We start from the raw sequence: 23848 nt of genomic DNA, 5'->3' as shown, positions 1-23848 counted from the left end.
TCAAAACGAGGCTCCAGGACCCTGCAGCATTTTACAGCAACGGCCAAGGCAGAGCACCATCTAGTTACAATGGACCATTGAGACGAGGGATCTGTCAGATTTTTTTTTTAACCCCGCCCTGTGTCACATTTATTCCTTCAGAATAGTATTTACTGAGACAAACAGCACAAACAAATCTCCGCTTTGGGTCAGGATTGGGCACAGGCGGCAGATTTATTTTTACGACTTTATGAAGTGCAGCTTTTTCGTTGCTTTGCCTTCGCCCCGCAGTAACCAGCGAAGCGGAGGGTGACTGCCTCTAACCCAGGTGTAGATTGAGGGATGGTTAATGCGTTCTGTGTGGAAGGGCCTGAATGCACCATTTTCTCACATGAACACACTTGTGGCAAATATGACACAACCCACTGGTGTGTATGTGTGTATGTGTGTGTGCGTGCTTTAGTGTGTGTGCGTGCCTTAGTCTGTGTGTATTTGGTGCTCATTAGGCTGCACGGGTTTGTGTGTTAAGAAAAAGGCCGAATACAATGAGCAGAGCTTAGCGGACAACAGGTGTGTGTCGCTATCAGCGACCGCAGCGAAGTCGCCTGCATCGGCTGCGTTGAGAACAGATTTGCGGAAGGAAAAGCTTCGCGCCAGATTGCAGGACATCGAACAACGCGGCACTGAACACCAATTGTTGTGTTGGGAAAGCGCTCGTTCAATTCTAGCGGGGAACAAAGCCAACATTGTTATCGCCGGCCCCCAGACCTGCCTGCCAATATACCTGCTTTCCCTCGGTTTTAGGAAGGGAAGAGGGGTGAGGCCGGGGCGACAATGATGCATCAAACCAGTTACAATCTTCCTCCTTTCTCTGTCTGTGTTGTTTCGTTGCAAGGTTGCCACTTCGACAGCAATATAGTGCAATATCTGTATCTTTTTTAAGCATGCGTTCACTTCCGTCTCCTACTGCGTCATCTCTCTCTCTCTCTCTCTCTCTCTCTCTCTCTCTCTCTCTCTCTCTCTCTCTCTCCCTCTATTTCCTCCCCCTCCTCTTTCATTCCATCACCTCTCTATGGTTTCCTATTTATGTGGCCACACTTCATTGACTCCTTCCGGATAAAACTGGAGGCAGAAGGCACTATCGCTCTGCCGTCTGGCGCGCACAGATTATGGGAAGGAGAAAACACGTTGTTGTTGTTGTTGTTCGTCTTTTCACAGTCATTATGGGCTCGTTGCAAAAGAAAGACCTCATTTAAAAAAAATTGATGTTGGTGCTCATTCGTTCCATCTGTCTCTTTTTGATTTCAAGATTTTTAGACTTCTCTCCCAACTTTTGCAGCTTTTAGTCGGTTCATGACAAATCAATTCAGTTTGTTTCAGTGACTAATAGTTACTCAGTTTAACCTAAATATTTATATCATAACAGACCATTTTCTTGATATGTGTATTCTAAAGTAATTTAATTTAAACAAATAAATATAAAATAACAGTCTAAACTGCCACCACGGTAAACGACAAAAGTAACACACAGAAGCAGTTCATCTAACTAATATTCAACTTAGAGAGTTGTTAGAGTCCAGTTAGAGAGAATCTCCTCATGCAAAAGTCCAAAACATCACAATAATGTAAAATGTTGCTCCATATGTATTGAAGCCAACAGTTGTATTAACGTCTATATGTTGTCAAAAACGGATTAAATAAAGACATTTTGATTTAATAATATCTAAACAATATTTATTATGACAGATTTCCAGTTTAAGTTGATTAATTATAAATAATACAAACTCTAATAATAAACACATTATCTTCTCTTATTTCAAGTCAAATAAAAGCTCAATTTAAAACAGAAAGCTTTTGAAAAACGTGACTCTTAAAATAACGTACTTAATTTTAGAAAAATGTATTTAACTGAATTGTCCTGCAGCTATAAATTCTGTTTATTTCTCTTTTTATCTAGAAAGAGAAATGTGTGTGCAGTGGTTATTAATAAACCACTTGTTTCTGCTCATTTCTGCTCTCTTTAACATAATTGTTGGGCAGTTAATTCATGCCTTGTGATTCTCATCAGGGGCTTTTCTAGGATTCAAAGAAAGGGGGGCTTAGACCCAAGGCGAGTATCCGTTGTTTCAGACAGTTCATAGAATGGTTCAATCAGAAAGAGTGTGATTTTGCCCGGTAGTTTCCTTTAACGGGAATTTGTATAATTAATGTTGCTAAACAGAAGAATAAGTGTTATTGAAGAGTTCATGTTAAGGGTGCAACATAGACACAGATAGTCGTTGTTGAGACTGGCACCAAACAGTGAATACCACAGTTTGTGTATTTCCATTCTTCTCCTAGACCAGTGGTTCTCAGATGGGGGTACATGTACTCCTGGGGGTACGTGATATGTGTTTAAAATATATTTAAATAAGCATCAGGAAAAAAAGCCTGGCTGAAAAAGTAAGTTATAAATATTCAAGAAAATGTAAGTGTAAGTTGATTAACTGAATTGTATATATTATACACTACCGTTCAAAAGTTTGGGATCACCCAGACAATTTCGTGTTTTCCATGAAAACTCACACTTTTATTTATCAAATGAGTTGCAAAATGTATAGAAAATATAGTCAAGACATTGACAAGGTTAGAAATAATGATTTGTATTTGAAGTATTACTTTTTTTCTTCAAACTTTGCTTTCGTCAAAGAATGCTCCTTTTGCAGCAATTACAGCATTGCAGACCTTTGGCATTCTAGCTGTTAATTTGTTGAGGTAATCTGTTGAAATGTCACCCCACGCTTCCTGAAGCACCTGCCACAAGTTGGATTGGCTTGATGGGCACTTCTTGCGGACCATACGGTCAAGCTGCTCCCACAACAGCTCAATGGGGTTGAGATCTGGTGACTGTGCTGGCCACTCCATTACAGACAGCATACCAGCTGCCTGCTTCTTCCTAAATAGTTCTTGCACAATGTGGAGGTGCGCTTTGGGTCATTGTCCTGTTGGAGGAGGAAATTGGCTCCAATCAAGCGCTGCCCACAGGGTATGGCATGGCGTTGCAAAATGGAGTGATAGCCTTCCTTATTTAAAATCCCTTTTACCTGGTACAAATCTCCCACTTTACCAGCACCAAAGCAGCCCCAGACCATCACATTACCTCCACCATGCTTGACAGATGGTGTCAGGCACTCTTCCAGCATCTTTTCACCTGTTCTGTGCCTCACAAATGTTCTTCTGTGTGATCCAAACACCTCAAACTTGGATTCATCTGTCCATAACACCTTTTTCCAATCTTCCTCTGTCCAATGCCTGTGTTCTTTTGCCCATACCAATCTTTTCTTTTTATTGGCCAGTCTCAGATATGGCTTTTTTTTGCCACTCTGCCTAGAAGGCCAGCATCCCGAGTCGCCTCTTCACTGTCGACGTTGACACTGGCGTTTGGGTACCATTTAAAGAAGCTGCCAGTTGAGGACCTGTGAGGCGTCTATTTCTCAAACTAGAGACTCTAATGTACTTGTCTTCTTGCTGAGTTGTGCACCGTGGCCTCCCACTTCTCTTTCTGCTCTGGATAGTGACCGTTTGTGCTGTTCTCTGAAGGAGTAGTACACACCGCTGTAGGAAATTTTCAGTTTCTTTGCAATTTCTCGCATGGAATAGCCTTCATTTCTAAGAACAAGAATAGACTGGCGAGTTTCACAGGAAACTTCTTTTCTTCTGGCCATTTTGAGAGTCTTATCGAACCCACAAATGTGATGCTCCAGATAATCAACTAGCTCAAAGGAAGGCCAGTTTTATAGCTTCTCTCATCAGCAAAACAGTTTTCAGCTGTGCTAACATAATTGCACAAGGGTTTTCAAGGGTTTTCTAATCATCCATTAGTCTTCTAAGGCGATTAGCAAACACAATGTACCATTAGAACACTGGAGTGATAGTTGCTGGAAATGGGCCTCTATACACCTCTGGAGATATTTCATTAAAAACCAGACGTTTCCACCTAGAATAGTCATTTACCACATTAACAATGTATAGAGGGTATTTCTGATTGATTTAATGTTATCTTCATTGAAAAAAACAGTGCTTTTCTTTGAAAAATAAGGACATTTCTAAGTGATCCCAAACTTTTGAACGGTAGTGTATATTATATCCAAAATGCTGCATGTTACATCTTTTTTTTCAACACCAAAATGCTTTGCACTGGTCAGGGGGTACTCGGCTGAAAAACATATTTCACAGGGGGTACATAACTCAAAAAAAGGTTAAGAACCAGGGTCCTCGACATCTGCCGTGGCACTGAACAGATACCATCTCAGCCATTCTAGTTCTGTTGTTCCTTCTTTTTCTCCGTTTCAATCTATCGCTCAGTATTGTTTTTCTTCCCCCCTCTTCTTTCTCATCATCTTCCCTCATTTCCCCCACCCTGTCACTGCAGTGAAATGGCCCATTGTAAAAGAGCAGGTTGTGTGCGTCTGAGACATTAGCTGCTGATTTAGTGGGACATTAGCTTGATGGATGGCTTGGCAGAAAACTCCCAACAACAGTTAATTTGCATCCAGAGAAACTTTCAGTGTTGGTTCAGCATCGTTCACAGCCCCCAAGAGGGCCCGAAAGCTTTGAGGGGCACCCCCTTTCTTTCCAATCGATGGCCAGGCCCAAAATTTTCATGGGCAAACTAAAACCTTCCCAACAAAATAGGTTTAAACCCCTGTGACCCTTGAAAAAAAATATTGTGGGGCCGGTTCACAAACATTCTAGTTTGGGAAAAAATGAAACATGTTCCTATTCCCAAGAGAGTTTTTAAAAGTTAATTTGCATCGGTTCCAGAACCCCAATAATGTTTTTAATTTGGACAAATTTCTTGGAAGGGCAAACAGAACTTTTCCATTTATGTTTAACGGGAAAATTGATGTGACCCTAAAGGGGAGTAAAGGAGTTTTAAGGGGTTTTAAAATCTTAAAACAACCCCCTCCCCTTCAGGCCGGGGAATTAAAATTTTCCCAGAACCAGGTCCTCCCTGGACAAAATCCCCCGGGCCCCCCACAGGCCTTTTTCTTCTTTTTTTCTTTTAACTCGAGACAAGCTCTTTCTTTTCCCAAAAATTTTCCCCTACCTTTTTCCCACCCCCCCGCTTCCCCCCATCAGCCCCCCGGTTTTGTTTCTCCCCAAAACAAAAGGGTGTCCCTTCAGCCCGATAAGCTGAGAAAAAAAAGGACCTAGACGGATTTTCCCCGGGGAAGGAGGAAGGACTACATCTGCGCCTTCCTCCTTCCTCCATGGACCCGCTGCAGTTTGCTTATCGCCCAAACAGATCCACAGATGATGCTGTGTGCCAGGTACTGCACACGACACTCTCATCTGGACAGCCAGAGGGGGCTATGTGAGACTACTGTTCATTGATTATAGTTCAGCTTTCAACACCATAGTCCTCCAGACTGGCCGCAAGCTGATTGAGCTGGGACTGAACACCCCCTGTGTGCTTGGATCCTGGACTTCCTGACCGCCAGGCCACAGGTGGTCAGGGTGGCAGACACACCTCAAATCCCTCACCCTGAACACAGGATCCCCAGGTTGCGCCCTCAGCCCCTACTGTACTCCCTGTACACACATGACTGTGTGGCCAGGTTCAACTCAATACCATCATCAAGTTTATGGATGACACAGTGGTGGTGGGCCTGATCTCCGACAACGACGAGAAGGCCTACCTGGAGGAAGTTGCTGATCTGTCACTCTGGTGCCAGGACAACAGCCTCATCATGAATGTCACCAAAACTAAGGAGCTGATTGTGGACTTTAGGAAGGTACAACAACAGAGGACGTACTCACCACTGGGGATTAACGGGACTACTGTGGAGAGGGTGAGCGGGTATAAATACCTGGGAGTCCACATCACCGAGGATCTGACATGGTCAACAAACACAGACACTCTGGTGAGAAAGGCAAGGCAGCGCCTCTACCACCTCAGGCAGCTGAGGAAATTTAAAGTTTCCCAGAGGATCCTTCAGTCCTTCTACTCTGAACATGTAGAGAGCGTCCTGACAGGAAGCATTACAGCCTGGTTTGGCAACTGCTCCGCTCAGGACAGGAAGGCTCTGCAGAGAGTAGTGCTCGGCTGAGCGCACTATTGAACTCACTCCCACCCTGCAGGACTTGTACACCAGGAGGTGCAGAACCAGAGCCGGCAGGATCATGAAGGATCCTCACCACCCCAACAACAGACTGTTTCAGCTGCTGCGGTCAGGCAGGCGCCTCCGTAATCACGCTGCAAGAACAGAGAGACTGAGACGGAGTTTCTTTCCTCAGGCCATCAGGATTGTGAACTCCGACCTCACCAGGACCCCACATAGACCCACACAACTGCCCTCTTAGGCACACACACACACACACACACACACACACACACACTTACTGTAAATATTGTGTTGTTTTTTATTTGTAAATAGTGTGTACTTGTTGCCCTTGCACATTCCTGCTGAGCATTGCCACTTTCATTTCACTGCACACCCTGTGTGTGTATGTGACAAATAAAACATCTTGAATCTTGAATCTTGAATCTTGAATTCCACGACCCAGACGATCCATCAGGCAGATAGGATCTATGCCGTCTCATAGGGTCCGATGACCCCATGAGACGTAAAGTCAAAAGGACTTCCGGGGAGAAAGCAGAGTTAGTAACGTGTGATTGAGAGATGAAAATTCATCCTTAAGGAGAGAAAAAAGAGGAGATAGGTACTCAGTGCATCCTAAAACGTCCCCCGGCAGCTATAAGCCTATAGCAGCATATCAAGGGGCTGGACCAGGCAAACCTGATTCAGCCTAACTATAAGCTCTGTCAAAGAGGAAGGTCTTAAGTTTACTCTTAAACGAGGTGACTGTGTCTGCCTCCCGGACTGAAATTGGAAGCTGGTTCCATAAAAGAGGAGCTTGATAACTAAAGGCTCTGGCTCCCATTCTACTTTTTAAGACTCTAGGAACTACAAGTAGTCCGCATTTAGTGAGCGTATTTCTAGTTATTGGGGCAATATGGTACGACAAGCTCCTTAAGATATGATGGAGCATCACCAATCAAGGCTTTGTAGGTTAAGAGAAGAATTTTAAAAGTGATTCTTGATTTTACTGGGAGCCAGTGCAGAGCAGCTAGTGCAGGAGTGATGTGATCTCTTTTCTTAGTTTTAGTGAGAACACGAGCTGCAGCATTCTGGATCAACTGGAGGGACCTAAGAGATTTATTAGAGCAGCCTGCTAATAAGGAGTTGCAGTAATCCAGTCTCAAGTAACGAACGCGGTGAACCAATTTTCTGCATCTTTTGAGACAAGATGTGCCTGATTTTTGAAATATTACGTAGATGAAAGAATGCAGTCCTTGAGATTTGCTTTACGTGGGAGTTAAAGGACAAGTCCGATCAAAGATAACGCCAAGATTCTTTACAGTGGTGTTGGATGCCAGGGCAATGCCGTCTACAGAATCCACATCACCAGATAATTGATCTCTGAGGTGCTCAGGGCCGATTAAAATTACTTCGGTTTTGTCTGAGTTTAACATCAAGAAGTTGCAGGTCATCCATGTTTTATGTCTTTAAGACATGCTTGAATTTACAGAGTTGGTTGCTCTCCTCTGGTTTTATCGATAAATATAGTTGAGTGTCATCTGCATAACAATGAAAGTTTATGGAGTGTTTCTGATAATATTGCCCAAAGGAAGCATGTATAAGGTAAATAAAATTGGTCCAAGCACAGAACCTTGTGGAACTCCGTGATTAACGCTGGTGGTTATCGAGGCGTCATCGCCATAAATACAAACTGAGATCGATCTGATAAATAGGATTTAAACCAAATTAGTGCCGTGCCTGAAATGCCAATCGACTGCTCCAGTCTCTGTAACAGGATGTCATGGTCAATGGTGTCGAATGCAGCACTAAGGTCTAACAAGACCAGGACAGAGAGGAGTCCTTTATCTGCTGCCATTAAGAGGTCATTTGTAATTTTCACCAGTGCTGCCTCGGTGCTGTGGTGTTTTCTAAACTTGATTGAAATTTCTCAAATAAACTATTATGATGTAGAAAGTCGCACAACTCATTTGCGACCACTTTCTCAAGGATCTTGGAGAGGAAGGAGGTTAGAGATCGGTCTGTAGTTAGCCAATACCTCTGGATCCAGAGTGGGCTTCTTCAGGAGAGGTTTAATAACAGCCACCTTGAAGGAGTGTGGTACGTGGCCTGTTAGCAGAGACACATTGATAATATCTAATAGAGAGCCGCCAATTAAAGGCAAAACGTCATTAAGCAGCCTGCCGGGATGGGGTCCAAGAGAGAGGAAGACGTGATCGAAGTAGAAACCGTCGAAAATAATTGGTCACGGTTGATAGGAGAAAATCCCTCCAAATATACACCAGGGCATACAGCGCTTTCCAAGGCCATTCCACTTGAGAACAGATTGGCACTGGTTATGGGCAAGAGATTATTAATCTTGTCCCTAATAGTTAAAATCTTTTCATTAAAGAAGTTCATAAAGTCATTACCACTAAGGTTTATAGGAATGCTGGGCTCCACAGAGCTGTGACTCTCTGTCAGCCTGGCTACAGTGCTGAAGAGAAACCTGGGGTTGTTTTTATTTTTCTATTATTGATGAGTAATAGGCTGCTCTGGCATTACGGAGGGCCTTCTTATATGTTTTAAGACTATCTCGCCAAACTAAGCGGGATTCTTCGAGATTAGTTGAGCCATATGCTCAAGCTGTGACGCTTGCTTCAGTTTGCGGGTCTGAGGGTTATACCAGGAGCAAACCTCCTCTTCCTCACTGTCTTCTTCTTCAGAGGGCTATCGAGTCCAGTGTCATTCTCAGAGAGCCTATGGCACTGTCAACAAGATGATCAATCTGGGACGGACTAAAGTTAGACCAGGAGTCCTCTGTTATATTGAGACGTGGTATCGAATCAAATACAGAAGGAATCGCTTCTTTAAATTTAGCTACAGCACTATCAGTTAGACATCTAGTGTAGAAACTTTTGACTAACGGAGTACACCCGGTAGTATAAATTCAAAAGTTATGAGGTTGTGGTCTGACAGAAGAGGATTCTGTGGAAGACGCTCAAATGCTCAATGTCAACGCCATAAGTAAGAACAAGATCAAGCGTGTGGCCAAAGCTGTGAGTGGGTTTCTGTACTCTGACAGAAGCCAATCGAGTCCAACAAGGAGATGAATGCAGCACTAAGGCAATCATTATCAACATCCACATGGATATTAAAATCTCCAACAATAATAACTTTATCGGTTTTAAGAACCAAACTTGATATAAATTCTGAGAATTCAGATATAAACTCTGAATATGGACCTGGTGGCCCGTACAGAATCACAAATCGAATTGGCTGTAGTGTTTTCCAGGTTGGATGTGAAAGACTAAGAACAAGGCTTTCAAATGAGGTGTAGTGTAATTTTGGTTGAGGATTAATTAATAGGCTCGATTCAAAGATGGCTGCTACTCCACCTCCTCGACCGGTGCCTCGAGGAATGTGAGTATTAATATGACTTGGAGGAGTCGATTCATTCAGGCAGACATATTCTTCATGGCTCAGCCAGGTTTCAGTTAGGCAACATAAATCAATGTGATTATCTGATATTAAATCATTCAGTAACACAGCTTTAGATGACAGAGATCGAATATTTAGGAGACCACATTTAATAGACCTATTTTGTTGCACTGCTGAAATAATTGTGTTAACTTGTATAAGGTTATTGTGTACGACTCCTCTTCTGCTTACTTTTGATTTATTTAATTGAAGTGGCTGTGGGACAGACACAGTCTCTACTCTAAAGTCAAGGGTGGGTAACTGCTCGAATGGAAGAGCAGAGAAGGGTGTTAAACTACAACTCTGCTCCCGGTTCCTGATCTGAACCCTGGGTTGTCATAGATTAAGTCCGGTGATCAACTTGGTCATATTCGCAGAAATGAGACGCGCTCCGTCCAACGTGGGATGAATGCCGTCTCTCCTCATCAGATCAGGTTTTCCCCAGAAAGTCTTCCAGTTGTCTACGTAGCCCACATTATTCGCTGGGCACCACCTCGACAGCCAGCGGTTGTGTATTCTAAAGTAATTTAATTTAATTTATACAAATAAATATAAAATAACAGTCTAAACTGCCACCACGGTAAACAACAAAAGGAACACACAGAAGCAGTTCATCTAACTAATATTCAATTCAATTCAATTCAATTCAGTTTATTTGTATAGCCCAATTTCACAAATTACAAATTTGTCTCGGAGTGCTTTACAATCTGTACACATAGACATCCCTGCCCCAAAACCATCACCTCTCTATGGTTTCCTATTTATGTGGCCACACTTCATTGACTCCTTCCGGATAAAACTGGAGGCAGAAGGCACTATCGCTGCCGCCTGGCTCAGATTATGGGAAGGAGAAAACACATTGTTGTTGTTGTTCGTCTTTTCACAGTCATTATGGGCTCGTTGCAAAAGAAAGACCTCATTTTTTTAAAATTGATGTTGGTGCTCATTCGTTCCATCTGTCTCTTTTTGATTTCAAGATTTTTAGACTTCTCTCCCAACTTTTGCAGCTTTTAGTCGGTTCATGACAAATCAATTCAGTTTGTTTCAGTGACTAATAGTTACTCAGTTTAACCTAAATATTTATATCATAACAGACCATTTTCTTGATATGTGTATTCTAAAGTAATTTAATTTAATTTATACAAATAAATATAAAATAACAGTCTAAACTGCCACCACGGTAAACAACAAAAGGAACACACAGAAGCAGTTCATCTAACTAATATTCAACTTAGAGAGTTGTTAGAGTCCAGTTAGAGAGATTCTCCTCATGCAAAAGTCCAAAACATCACAATAATGTAAAATGTTGCTCCATATGTATTGAAGCCAACAGTTGTATTAACGTCTATATGTTGTCAAAAACGGATTAAATAAAGACATTTTGATTTAATAATATCTAAACAATATTTATTATTACAGATTTCCAGTTTAAGTTGATTAATTATAAATAATACAAACTCTAATAATAAACACATTATCTTCTCTTATTTCAAGTCAAATAAAGGCTCAATTTAAAACAGAAAGCTTTTGAAAAACGTGACTCTTAAAAAAACGTACTTAATTTTAGAAAAATGTATTTAACTGAATTGTCCTGCAGCTATAAATTCTGTTTATTTCTCTTTTTATCTAGAAAGAGAAATGTGTGTGCAGTGGTTATTAATAAACCACTTGTTTCTGCTCATTTCTGCTCTCTTTAACATAATTGTTGGGCAGTTAATTCATGCCTTGTGATTCTCATCAGGGGTTTTTCTAGGATTCAAAGAAAGGGGGGCTTAGACCCAAGGCGAGTATCCGTTGATTCAGACAGTTCATAGAATGGTTCAATCAGAAAGAGTGTGATTTTGCTCGGTAGTTTCCTTTAACGGGAATTTGTATAATTAATGTTGCTAAACAGAAGAATAAGTGTTATTGAAGAGTTCATGTCAAGGGTGCAACATAGACACAGATAGTCGTTGTTGAGACTGGCACCAAACAGTGAATACCACAGTTTGTGTATTTCCATTCTTCTCCTAGGCCAGTGGTTCTCAGATGGGGGTACATGTACTCCTGGGGGTACGTGATATGTGTTTAAAATATATTTAAATAAGCATCAGGAAAAAAAGCCTGGCTGAAAAAGTAAGTTATAAATATTCAAGAAAATGTAAGTGTAAGTTGATTAACTGAATTGTATATATTATACACTACCGTTCAAAAGTTTGGGATCACCCAGACAATTTCGTGTTTTCCATGAGTTGCAAAATGTATAGAAAATATAGTCAAGACATTGACAAGGTTAGAAATAATGATTTGTATTTGAAGTATTAATTTTTTTCTTCAAACTTTGCTTTCGTCAAAGAATGCTCCTTTTGCAGCAATTACAGCATTGCAGACCTTTGGCATTCTAGCTGTTAATTTGTTGAGGTAATCTGTTGAAATTTCACCCCACGCTTCCTGAAGCACCTGCCACAAGTTGGATTTGCTTGATGGGCACTTCTTGCGGACCATACGGTCAAGCTGCTCCCACAACAGCTCAATGGGGTTGAGATCTGGTGACTGTGCTGGCCACTCCATTACAGACAGCATACCAGCTGCCTGCTTCTTCCCTAAATAGTTCTTGCTCAATTTGGAGGTGTGCTTTGGGTCATTGTCCTGTTGGAGGAGGAAATTGGCTCCAATCAAGCGCTTCCCACAGGGTATGGCATGGCGTTGCAAAATGGAGTGATAGCCTTCCTTATTTAAAATCCCTTTTACCTGGTACAAATCTCCCATTTTACCAGCACCAAAGCAGCCCCAGACCATCACATTACCTCCACCATGCTTGACAGATGGTGTCAGGCGCTCTTCCAGCATCTTTTCACCTGTTCTGCGTCTCACAAATGTTCTTCTGTGTGATCCAAACACCTCAAACTTGGATTCATCTGTCCATAACACCTTTTTCCAATCTTCCTCTGTCCAATGCCTGTGTTCTTTTGCCCATACCAATCTTTTCTTTTTATTAGCCAGTCTCAGATATGGCTTTTTCTTTGCCACTCTGCCTAGAAGGCCAGCATCCCGGAGTCGCCTCTTCACTGTCGACGTTGACACTGGCGTTTTGCGGGTACCATTTAAAGAAGCTGCCAGTTGAGGACCTGTGAGGCGTCTATTTCTCAAACTAGAGACTCTAATGTACTTGTCTTCTTGCTGAGTTGTGCACTGGGGCCTCCCACTTCTCTTTCTGCTCTGGTTAGAGCCCGTTTGTGCTGTTCTCTGAAGGGAGTAGTACACACCGCTGTAGGAAATTTTCAGTTTCTCGCATGGAATAGCCTTCATTTCTAAGAACAAGAATAGACTGGCGAGTTTCACATGAAACTTCTTTTTTTCTGGCCATTTTGAGAGTCTTATCGAACCCACAAATGTGATGCTCCAGATAATCAACTAGCTCAAAGGAAGGCCAGTTTTATAGCTTCTCTCATCAGCAAAACAGTTTTCAGCTGTGCTAACATAATTGCACAAGGGTTTTCAAGGGTTTTCTAATCATCCATTAGTCTTCTAAGGTGATTAGCAAACACAATGTACCATTAGAACACTGGAGTGATAGTTGCTGGAAATGGGCCTCTATACACTGTTAGAAGTGGGACAAATAAATGCGAATTTTTCTGGGATTAGCAAGAGGATCCGTAGACCAGGCCGGGAAAAGCGAATGCGGAATGTGAGTAATAAAACAGATCAAAGGGGACCCCAGTTCCATTAGACTACAACAACAGGAAAGCAACAAGGCATCCATCAGGCCGGCCGACGGGGAGAGTGGCTGTAAGGTCAAATGAAAGCGTCGAGGCCATCGCTGGGATGATAAGCAGAGGGCCAGGTGTGACAGAACAAGGGTCCTGAGTGGTCATCTTTGGCGTTTACAACCGGTGACCCTCTGTCTGAACTCACTCAGGGCCCCACGGACACCAGATGTAAACATTGCACCTCTGGTGATATTCAAATGAAGACCTGGTTGATTGTGTGTTCGGAGCCCATATCCGCACCATATGGGCCCAAGAGGATGTAATGGAGTGAATAAACACAAACCTGGATTCATGTGTGTTAACCTGCCTGTAGATCAATGGTCTTTGATACGATAATGTAACCTATGTCTCCCATCTGTTCTGTATACTGACCCCCGGTTAGAGTGTGTTCTGTGTCACTGCCCACGGGAAGTCTCACCAAGTCTGAAAGAATCATAAAGAGGGTACCCTAAGTGCCTGAGAGATAAGAGGAGACACCCGGAGACAGGTCACCGAGGTGACCGAGCTCATCTAAACCAGCTAAGACAACGGTCCCCCTCTTTGATGTGGGACAGAGAGTCTCCCCAGAACCTCTCAGGAAGAGAGGGGGGGGGGGGATGACCCCCCCATCAGCACCCCAAAGAGGGACGGATATCCGGTAAAAGTGGGAGGAGCCGAGGGTATAAAGGTGACGAACAGAGGAAACAAGAAGAGTCTTAGGAAAATGAGTTTTTGAAAAGAAAAGAGGTTTTTTCATGGGTTGTGGTTTGCGTCAGGCGTCCGTGAAGAACTCACGGACGCCTGACGTACTTTGTCTATTTTTCTTCTTTTTTTCTGAAAGGGCTTAAGAAAAAGAGAGTTTTTGAGTTTTTGTGACTTTTGCGTCAGGCTCCCGAGAGGGAACTCACTTGTAGTTGTACTTTGTTTATTTCTTTCTTCTTTTTTTTGAATAAAATACTTGGCTGCCTTGCAGTCTTAAACTTTACATTCGGTTTGTGGACCTACTTTTTTGTGAGACCTATTTCTTCACTTGTCGACCCACCCGAGGAGACCAAAGGCGGAGACCCGAGAGCGGAGCCCCGCCGCCCCCGAGGTGAGTCTGAGCGACATCTGCACGGCTACACCCACTGACGTCAGTTACTCAGGGCACATACTGATTCCTCACACACTGGTAACTGACATTTTGTACTAAAGAGAGATATCGCTGCAGCCGGTAGACCTCCGCCTCTCGGCCGAGCCGTGGTTGGTTCTGGGACCAAGAGAGGGACTCGTAACACCGAGTCCTCGTCGCGGAGGTTGTCCTAAAAATAGAATATTACTAAGTGTCCCCCGACGCTCTACGAGCCTATTACCCTCGAGCGTGTTGGGGTGAGACCCGATAATTGAAGAAACAGCGTTTCTCTCCGCGGAGATCGATCTGACATCATCTCGGGGTGTCGCGCCGAGCGAACAGCAACCACTGTCGAGGTGCACGCGCTCATCAGGCCCGAACGATCGCAGAATCATATAGAGGAGTTACTGATCTCCGCCTCCTTCCCCTTAACTCGGTCTTCGCCTCGCCGAGTTTCCTCTCCCCTCGAGCGCAGGCGAGGATACCGTGACCGGGGCGACCGTCAGAAGAGAGCCCGGGCATCGTGACCCGTGGACCCGCGTCCTCTCTAGTGCGACAGGTTAGCAGCGGTGACGCTGCGCCTGAAGCGCCGCCGGCGTGCTTTTACGACAGTTTGCTACGTCTGTCCTTAGAGCACGATTATTTCCCTCAATAAAGTACCCGGTGTGAGCCGACTCGCACCTCAAACCTTTCCTCCTACTCTCCATCTCTCCTCTCCCGTCTCGTTCCCCTCCCGCTCCTCTCCTCCCCCGTTTCCCCTACACGAGAAGAAGCGGCGTGACTTTTCTTTTCGTCTCCCACCCGAGGCGACCGAATCGGTTTACGTACGCGTCTCTCTTAACAACACCTCTGGAGATATTTCATTAAAAACCAGACGTTTCCACCTAGAATAGTCATTTACCACATTAACAATGTATAGAGGGTATTTCTGATTGATTTAATGTTATCTTCATTGAAAAAAACAATGCTTTTCTTTGAAAAATAAGGACATTTCTAAGTGATCCCAAACTTTTGAACGGTAGTGTATATTATATGCAAAATGCTGCATGTTACATCTTTTTTTTCAACACCAAAATGCTTTGCACTGGTCAGGGGGTACTCGGCTGAAAAACATATTTCACAGGGGGTACATAACTCAAAAAAAGGTTAAGAACCAGGGTCCTCGACATCTGCCGTGGCACTGAACAGATACCATCTCAGCCATTCTAGTTCTGTTGTTCCTTCTTTTTCTCCGTTTCAATCTATCGCTCAGTATTGTTTTTCTTCCCCCCTCTTCTTTCTCATCATCTTCCCTCATTTCCCCCACCCTGTCACTGCAGTGAAATGGCCCATTGTAAAAGAGCAGGTTGTGTGCGTCTGAGACATTAGCTGCTGATTTAGTGGGACATTAGCTTGATGGATGGCTTGGCAGAAAACTCCCAACAACAGTTAATTTGCATCCAGAGAAACTTTCAGTGTTGGTTCAGCACGCCATCGTTGACGTACAGCGTCGCAAGATGACTTCCCGCACTGCTTTGCAGAAGATGGCACCTCGAGCCCTTCTCATTTCCAAATCGAGTGGCATCAGAGCTCTGCAACTTATTTCACCCTGGGCTTAACTTTGAAACACATTTGACAACAAACATATTGTAGAGATTTATGTTAAACCCTGTGATCTTCGAAGAAATTCAATATTGTGTGAAACTTGAGTTGCAGCAGATGAGACATTTCTTAGATTCCTGAGGAAATGAAACATGTCATAACATATAGTTCTTTCCTAAGAGTTTAGTTTGTTTTTAAAAGCTTAATTTGCAGTCAAGTTTTACAGTAACTCCACAGATAACTGCTGTGGTTTAATTTGTTTCACAAATTCTTCGACAAAGCAGGTTAACAGATTTTACATTTCCTTTTATTTTTAATTCCGTTCTGAACAGGAGCAGATTGATGTTTTCTCTGAGCTCTAGGAACAGTTAGTGTGAGGAGATAGAGTGCTTATGAGGTTTATTAATATTCTGTCTAATTCACTTCATCAACCTTCACATCTCACTGTCGATGTGCCGTCGCCTTAATTGACCGATACACAGCACACACAGGTACGTGCGCCGCTGTGGACCAACAATCCACTCCCCCGTCTCTCTCCACAGTGACCATTATTTCTGTTCTTTTTTTCTTCTTTTTTTTATACTCGTAGACACAGACTCTTTTCTTTTTTTCACACAAATCCTCTCTATCTGTCTTCTCCAGTCCTCCTCTGTCTCTCACCCCATCAGTCTCTTCCTCTCGGTCTCTCGTTTGCTGCGTAGCAAACGACAGTGCAGAATGGATGTACCCTTCATTTGCTCCGGCATAATGTTCTGATGAAAAATGAAGTGATCCCTCCAGACGGATTATTCAGCAGTGAGGGGAGGATGTGCACACACGTGCACATGCGTGTGTGTGTGTGTGTGTGTGTGTGTGCGTGCTCGTGCTTGTTCACGCTAGTGTGTGCGTTTGTGTTTGAAACAGATAAATGACTTTCTCTGAAAGCCTTCTGTTTGAGTATGTAATATCTCAGCATAAATTATTGGAGACCTCCCATCTGTTCGTCGTGAGAGCTTTCATCCGTTGTTCTGTCCTCGGTAACTAATGCTGAGCATGAACTTGGATGAACTCAACCCCTCTTGGTTTAACTTCGCTCATCCATTCAGTGCAGCCAGACATTCTCAGTCACAACCCCCCGTTCCCCCTTCACACTACCTGAGGCTGGACAACTTGTGGGGACCTGTAGACGTCTAGACGTCTGGGGCAGCCTGCTTTTAGCCTAGATGTCTGACTGTCTTTTGACAGGCCTGTCCCCAAATTCACAATCTTTATTTTAAAAACAAGGTAAAAGTTGTATTGTTTCACAATCAAGCAGGTAGCATTCAAAGGGACAGTTTTCATCAAAATCTAAAATATGCATATTCTTTTCCTCTTAGCCTACTGTTAAGTTAAAAAAAGATCTGCAGGTCCCAGTGCTGGCAAAAAGTTCCGGATTCAGAAAGTTATAATATAAGGTATTTAATAAATGAATAAGGATCACAAAGCATACATATCTGTCCCAGCCGGTCACGCTTTAATGAGTCCACAAGCCGAAGAGTAGCTAAATGCAAATCAGTTTTCTGTCTATCGTAGTGGAAAAGTGCGATGTGCCACGGTAGTGAAGGCATCCTTTCACTGGGCTGAGAACCAATCATTGGTTCGTATTTGGTCACATGCATAGACCCTTACATTACACAGCATGCTATTGGCTAACCCCTACAGGAGGCAGGCTAATCTTATCTACTACACAACAATGCTACTCACACTAATATACTTCATATGCATTCCTTCACAATAAGAGAATTCAAAATAAAATGTCTGCTTCCGGTAAAACAGCTGTTATGACGATCTCTAGTGGAAACTCCCATTCTGACGACGCCTCCCAAAGTCAAATACATTTCATTTATACTCACGTCATAGTTATAATAAGCATAAAACATCTTACAGTCAGTAGTACAGTTGCAAGATTAATGCAATAATCAAACTTTCAGTGACAGTGATTTTCTACTATGTTTTCATAATACATTCTTTGGAATATTCTTCATAATATCCTTTATTGATTATCATAGCTTTCTTATGTATTAATTTAAAACATAGACTTTCATGTGCAAGTATATATTAAAAAAACATTACAACTCTACATTACCTATTTATTTATATTTATCTCGCTTGATTGTGTGGGAGTGAGCTGCCTAAACACATTTGGAAAAAGTCAACAGGCCTTGTTATGAGTAAATTTATGGATTTTACACAGTCCCTGGATTATTTTGAGATTTCTCATCATCTTTGTGGCACATTGTGGCAAAGAATCTCGAATGATAAGTAGCACTTCTGGTGGGAGGACATTTTTTATTTTGGTACATATTGTCCTTTTCAATCCTGTTTTTCAAACATCATTACAAATAAAGGGGAAATAAGGAAGTGCACAAAAAGGTAGATTAACAAGAAGAAAGGTGAAGTTGAACAACTTCAGTGACACCCTGACTTTTCATCCAGCACAATCATCAGGTCAAAGTTTCCAATTCTCCAGTCAAGACTTTAACTGTGACCGAATACCGGCCCAATGTAGCATTCAGCTCAAAGCACCGCGATGGTCACCATATTAGTGACAAAGCTTTAAAACGGCCAAGTGTGGCGAGCTACATTCTCGCCGGGTCGCTGTTTGATCACTTTTCCTTTGTTGAAGTGTTGACGTAGCTCTGTAATTAAATGGCACTGGGGACTGTGGAACAGCAAGAACGGGATTTACTTTGACATCTGACTGAAAGGAATTGTGGGCTGCACGGTGGTGTAGTGGCTAGCACTGTCGCCTGTCGCCTCACAGCAAGAGGGCCGTGGGTTCAATTCCCGGTCTGGTTGGTCCTTCTGTGTGGAGTTTGCATGTTCTCCCCGTGGCAGCGTGGGTTCCCTCCGGGTTCTCCAGCTTCCTCCTACAGGTTAATTGATCTCTAAATTGCCCGTAGGTGTGAATGTGATCGTGAATGGTTGTCTGTCTCTATGTGTGCCCTGGATGGACTGGCGACCGCCGCGACCCTAATGAGGATAAGCGGTATGGATAATGGAATGGACTGAAAGGAATTGTAGGGAAAGAGAAGGAGACCAGAACTGGAGAAAGCAAAACATATTATTCGTTGACACTTCTAACTGACATGCTGCTAGTACATGAGGATTGACAGTAACCAGCTTGCCGTAGTTTCATGTAAATAATAGTCAAATGGTTTATTAATTTCTTTGCGCCTCCTGCGATTTGAAAGTGGAAGGAGGCTATTTTGCGATTTGGATAAAAGTTTGCTTTATTCTGCACTATCATTTCATATCAATAAACCATTTGCATGTGTGTGTTTTTCCCAATTGGACTTTCAAGAAGCAAGATGATGGATCAAAGTTTAAGTTAAAGGCCAAATTGAACACTTTCCTTGGCTTGTTTTCTAATTTCCACTCTGATGCGTATGCAGAAGGAGAGAAACACGACAGATCATGCATCATCTGTTGTATTTCTTAACCGCTTTCTAAACAGATGTGTGAACAGTAAAGTCTCTCAGAGGGAGACCACAGGTCAAGGTCAGCCCCCGCTGGAGCTGGAATGAATTCTGTGTTTTGTTCCAAAGTTGCTTCAGCAGAGTACAAGTTCACAAAAATCTCTGTTCTCGAGTAGAAGTATCTACATCTCACTCCTTTGAATTCGATATATCGTTTATACTCAAATGGAAATGAAGCCTGTTTCTCCTCATGTTAGTCCAAGTTAAGTCTCTAACTGGTGGTGCAGTATGTGCACACAGCACAACGCAAGGCAGCTTGCACCACCCCATGTCTGTCTCAACAATGCCGGCATGAACACAAACGGACTCTTGCCAGCGTGTCAAAGTATTCTGAAGTACAACAATAGCCGCCTGAGTCCAAGTGATATTCCTCCAGGAACCGTTGCTATTCTTTGCAGTCGCAGCCATTCACACGTTCCATGTCACCGTTCACACTTTGCTCGACTTCAATAGTCGTCCATCTGTGATCACACTCTCACAGTGTATACTGCGCAATCAGAGCTCCTCTCTCACAAGGCTTCATTACATCAGCGTTGGGTTTTTTCTTCGTCAAAGATGAAACAATTGTCTGCCAAATGTATTGGACCCAACCTGCACATCATTTTATTCTATTTATTTAAGCTTGAGGCCGAGGCCACAGCTGCACAGCCCGAGGAAGGTCGCGGGTCACGGAGTAAACTTTAACCCTCCTGGAAGAACTGGATAAATATTCTATTTACGCACTTCCCAAGTGCAGACTAGCCTGGAAATAGAGAACATATACACGCACGTGATCCATTGCCGTGTCCCCTCCGCCTCTGGGAATGATTCTTGTCCTGGTGACGCAACAAAGCGCACATCTACACTGACACCTGAACATCTGAAACCTGGATCAAAATAGAGGCCTGCGCAGGTGTGTGATGGGAGTAATGCTCATGAGAGCGTTCCTACTGTGGAGGGGAAAAACAAACCAAGGTCTTGCAAAGTGTGCAAGCATGAAGTGCTACATGCACTTTACCAACCAGTGAAGACTAGTAAATGAATAACGTCGTGAGCGTCTTCTGGACTCCATCACATCGGGTGCTTTAAGCTGCACTGGCTACGGAAAGAGTCACATCAGCTGTTCTGACAAAAAAGCTAACAGAGCCGTGCGAGCTAGCATGAGTAGGTCATGACAGCATTGCAAACGTTGTTTCCTCACCACCACTTCCTCTCTGTCTCTCTCTATCCAGTCAAGACGACCATTCTGAACTACCAGAGTCCGACCACTGGCCTTTTCCCGGTCAAAACATGCTCCACCTGCAAGGAGGCCAAGGTCCGGGACTCCCTGTACTGTGCTGCCAGTGCCTGGGCCTTGTCCATGGCCTACCGGTGAGTACACGAGACACACTCGCACACAGATTATCCATGCAGAGTGTGCCGAGCTGAATGTGTCTCCGGACTCATCTGTGTTCATTATTACGGCTTGATTAGGACTTTTCACTCCCTGATTGGTAGGGTTGGGTACCGAAACCCGGTGCCAATATGGTACCGGTTCCAATACAACCGGTATTACCCGGACCGAAACGCAACACACATTTCGGTGCTTCTTTCCGGTGCGTCTTTCCGGTGCCTGAGCCGATTAAAATAGAAACAAAACTATTGTTGTGAACTTCTCTGGTGACTCCGCCCTGTCAGCAGGTTACGATAGCCTATCATTTAACTTTGACAGCGGAGGCTGCGCCGTGTGCAGTGTTGCCAGGTCCGCGGTTTTCCCGCAGAATTGGGCTACTTTTGAAGTGTTGCCGCGGGTTCCATTTTTTGTCCACTGGTTCGGGTAGACCTATTTTGCATGCAAATTACATGAATATCTTTAAATAAAAATCCATATTTTAAATGAAATAATTTATTTATACCCACATCCTACCAAACTGACTCCAGATCAGCACGTACACGCCGACACATCCGCGCAGTGCCTTCGATCTCCGTGACCTTGTCCGTCACCATGGAAACATTGTCACGTGACATCTAAGCGCTTTGGTGCTAGTGACGTCACGGAGCCCCGAACCAGAGTCTGTAAGTAGAAGTGATTTCCAGCAAAGCAGCAGGGATTTGTGAATCTCACAGGAGAGGTGGGCGATAGGCGGTTCAGAATCGCCTACACGGGAGGAGCGATTCATAGGCGAGTATGATTATGAATCGCCGACCTCCCCAACGGGTTGGGACGGTTTGGCGAGAATCACCTCGTGTCTTTACTCCTACACCCCATCCCGGGGTGGGTTTGGTTCTGTGGGATTCACAAATGGGGCCCTTTTAACCCCTTAGTTTAGTTTAGTTTATTTTAGTTTAGTTTATTTCGATCAGCAAAATATACAACAATCAGAATTCAACAAAAGAAGAAAGTGGCTGACCGAAAGGGTCGAGGCTGAAGCTATCTAGCTTATAAGTGCCCTAACCTATGATTTCTCAAAAAAACTTATTTCAAAGAACCATATATATATATATATTAGTGCTGTGAAAAATAACGCGTTAACGAGTTATGATTAAATTACAGGATTAATTAGTTAATTTTGTTAGCGCATTTAACGCATGTGCAGAATAAGCTTCCAATACGTCTGTTGTTGGTCGTCTCTACAGCAGCATGTCATTCTGTCTCTACGTGTCGCGTTAACACGACTCCGATCTCCGTCTCGCGCCGCAAAGCTCCGGTGCGGCGCCTGGCGAAAAAGTCACTGCGCCCCCATCATGAAGGAGTTATGCTTAGGACACCAACATGGTTAGCAGCGGTACTGGACATGGACTTTAAAAGCAGTGTATATGGTTTGGCACGGGCATATTTTGAGTTCTGATATTGGGCTGGTTTTTGGGCTGGTTTTGTCACACAGACCTGGCAACCCTGGCCGTGTGTGACTACGTGAGCCCGTGTGGAGCACACCAGCGTCAGGCTGGGCGCGATGGGGAGACCGTCACCGGTCCCCCTGAACACGTGGAGACCGATTATGACGAGCAGCCTGAACTTAGATTAGTACCGTAACGTTGACTGCAAGTCTTGCATTCATAAAAGTAGCCCAAGAAATAATAAATTAGCCATTATAACCATGCTTAAGCTAGCTCGTAGCTAGCACGAGCTACGAGCGTGACAGTCTGCTAGCAGATGTGTTGATGTCCAGCGGTCCCGGCTGTATACCCGGTGTTACCGGGAATATAATGACGGAGGAATAAAGACCGTGGGGCATCACTTTGTTTCAGTGTAACTCGCTGTCAGAAGCAAAACTTTATTTGTCACGTGTCATCTTCAGTACCTCTGATTGGTTGTTCTCTTTGCCCATCAAAACAGTGACAGGATTAACCCTATAAAGTCTGCACATGACAATACATATCACATCATATAATGGAGAACATATATTGTGTATGTTAACAGTCTGATATCCGTTGTGTGTCAGTCCTCCATGATAACGGCTTCTACAGGGAATATGGCCACAGAGGTTTTTAATGTCCTCATTGTGCGTTTAAAAAAAAAAGTATCGGTTCAGGCACCGTTTAGGCACCGGTATCGTTTTAAAAGTACCGGTTTAGCACCGGTATCGGAAAAAACCCAAACGATACCCATCCCTACTGATTGGTCTCTCTGTCTTTGAAATTATGCAGTAATTGTTACACACAGTATCCTCCAGATTTCTTAGGTAGTTTAGCGCTGACACTGGTCCCGCGGTCAGCTGCCCACAAATGTTGCTGGTTCTAGGAATGACGTACCGCATGATTGGAGGTTGCAGCTGCTGATAAAAAATGACCGAGAGAATATGCACCGTGGGGCGGTAACCACTGACACCCAAACACGTTCATTCTTAGTCATTTTGGCAGAGCACAAAAGCTTGCAGTAAAGGATAGGTACATCCCTGTGTGTGCATGTGAATATGCGAGTGAACAATAAATGAAGAAAATCAGCTACGATTTTATATTTGGCACATAATTTGTGAGTGAGACGGTGTATTAGGCTCACCATCTTTGTGGGCCTTTTCTCAAACACTAGGCAACTCACAGCAAAACAATCTTGTGTGATAAGTAGCACCACTGGTGGGAGGAAAACAATAATTAAAAATGTTGAACTTTCCTTTCAATCCTGTTTTTTTCGATTAGTAAGCACCATACATCATACAAAAGAAAGGAGAAGAAGAAGTGCGAAGAGGAAGAAAGGTGAATTTAAATAACTTCAGTTACGCCCTGAAATGCCATAGATAAATATAGGGCAAATTGAGAAAAAAAAGGTAAAAATCATTTTTATTCTGCAGCTGAGATTTGAATATTTAGCATATCATTTGTGAGAGAGACTGTGTTATAAGACTCGAATGGACTACATTTCTTTCAGCACCGCAGAAAGGCACACTAAAATAGATGGATAGATCACTTGTTGTGTCTTTAGAGCAGAACAGACCCAGTTCTGCGCTACATGGG

At 43.4% G+C, this 23848-nt stretch overlaps 1 protein-coding gene across 5 annotated transcripts in view; it reads left to right on the top strand.

The window, feature by feature from the left end:
* Positions 1-23848, top strand: part of phkb (phosphorylase kinase, beta) — a 106316-nt gene that overhangs the window by 6067 nt on the left and 76401 nt on the right. For 4 of the 5 annotated variants that reach the window (XM_056411972.1, XM_056411976.1, XM_056411974.1 and 1 more), the window contains one exon: positions 20650-20788. In XM_056411972.1, coding sequence (XP_056267947.1) covers positions 20650-20788 — 139 coding nt within the window. Of the gene's footprint in view, positions 1-20228; positions 20331-20649; positions 20789-23848 lie in introns of those variants that run through there. The other variant, XM_056411975.1, reaches the window with a different exon arrangement.

Source organism: Pseudoliparis swirei, chromosome 4 (genome assembly GCF_029220125.1).
Source record: "Pseudoliparis swirei isolate HS2019 ecotype Mariana Trench chromosome 4, NWPU_hadal_v1, whole genome shotgun sequence".
NCBI classification, from domain to species: domain Eukaryota; kingdom Metazoa; phylum Chordata; class Actinopteri; order Perciformes; family Liparidae; genus Pseudoliparis; species Pseudoliparis swirei.
Note: the sequence above shows the minus strand (reverse complement) of the source record. Positions and strands in the feature narration are given on the sequence as shown.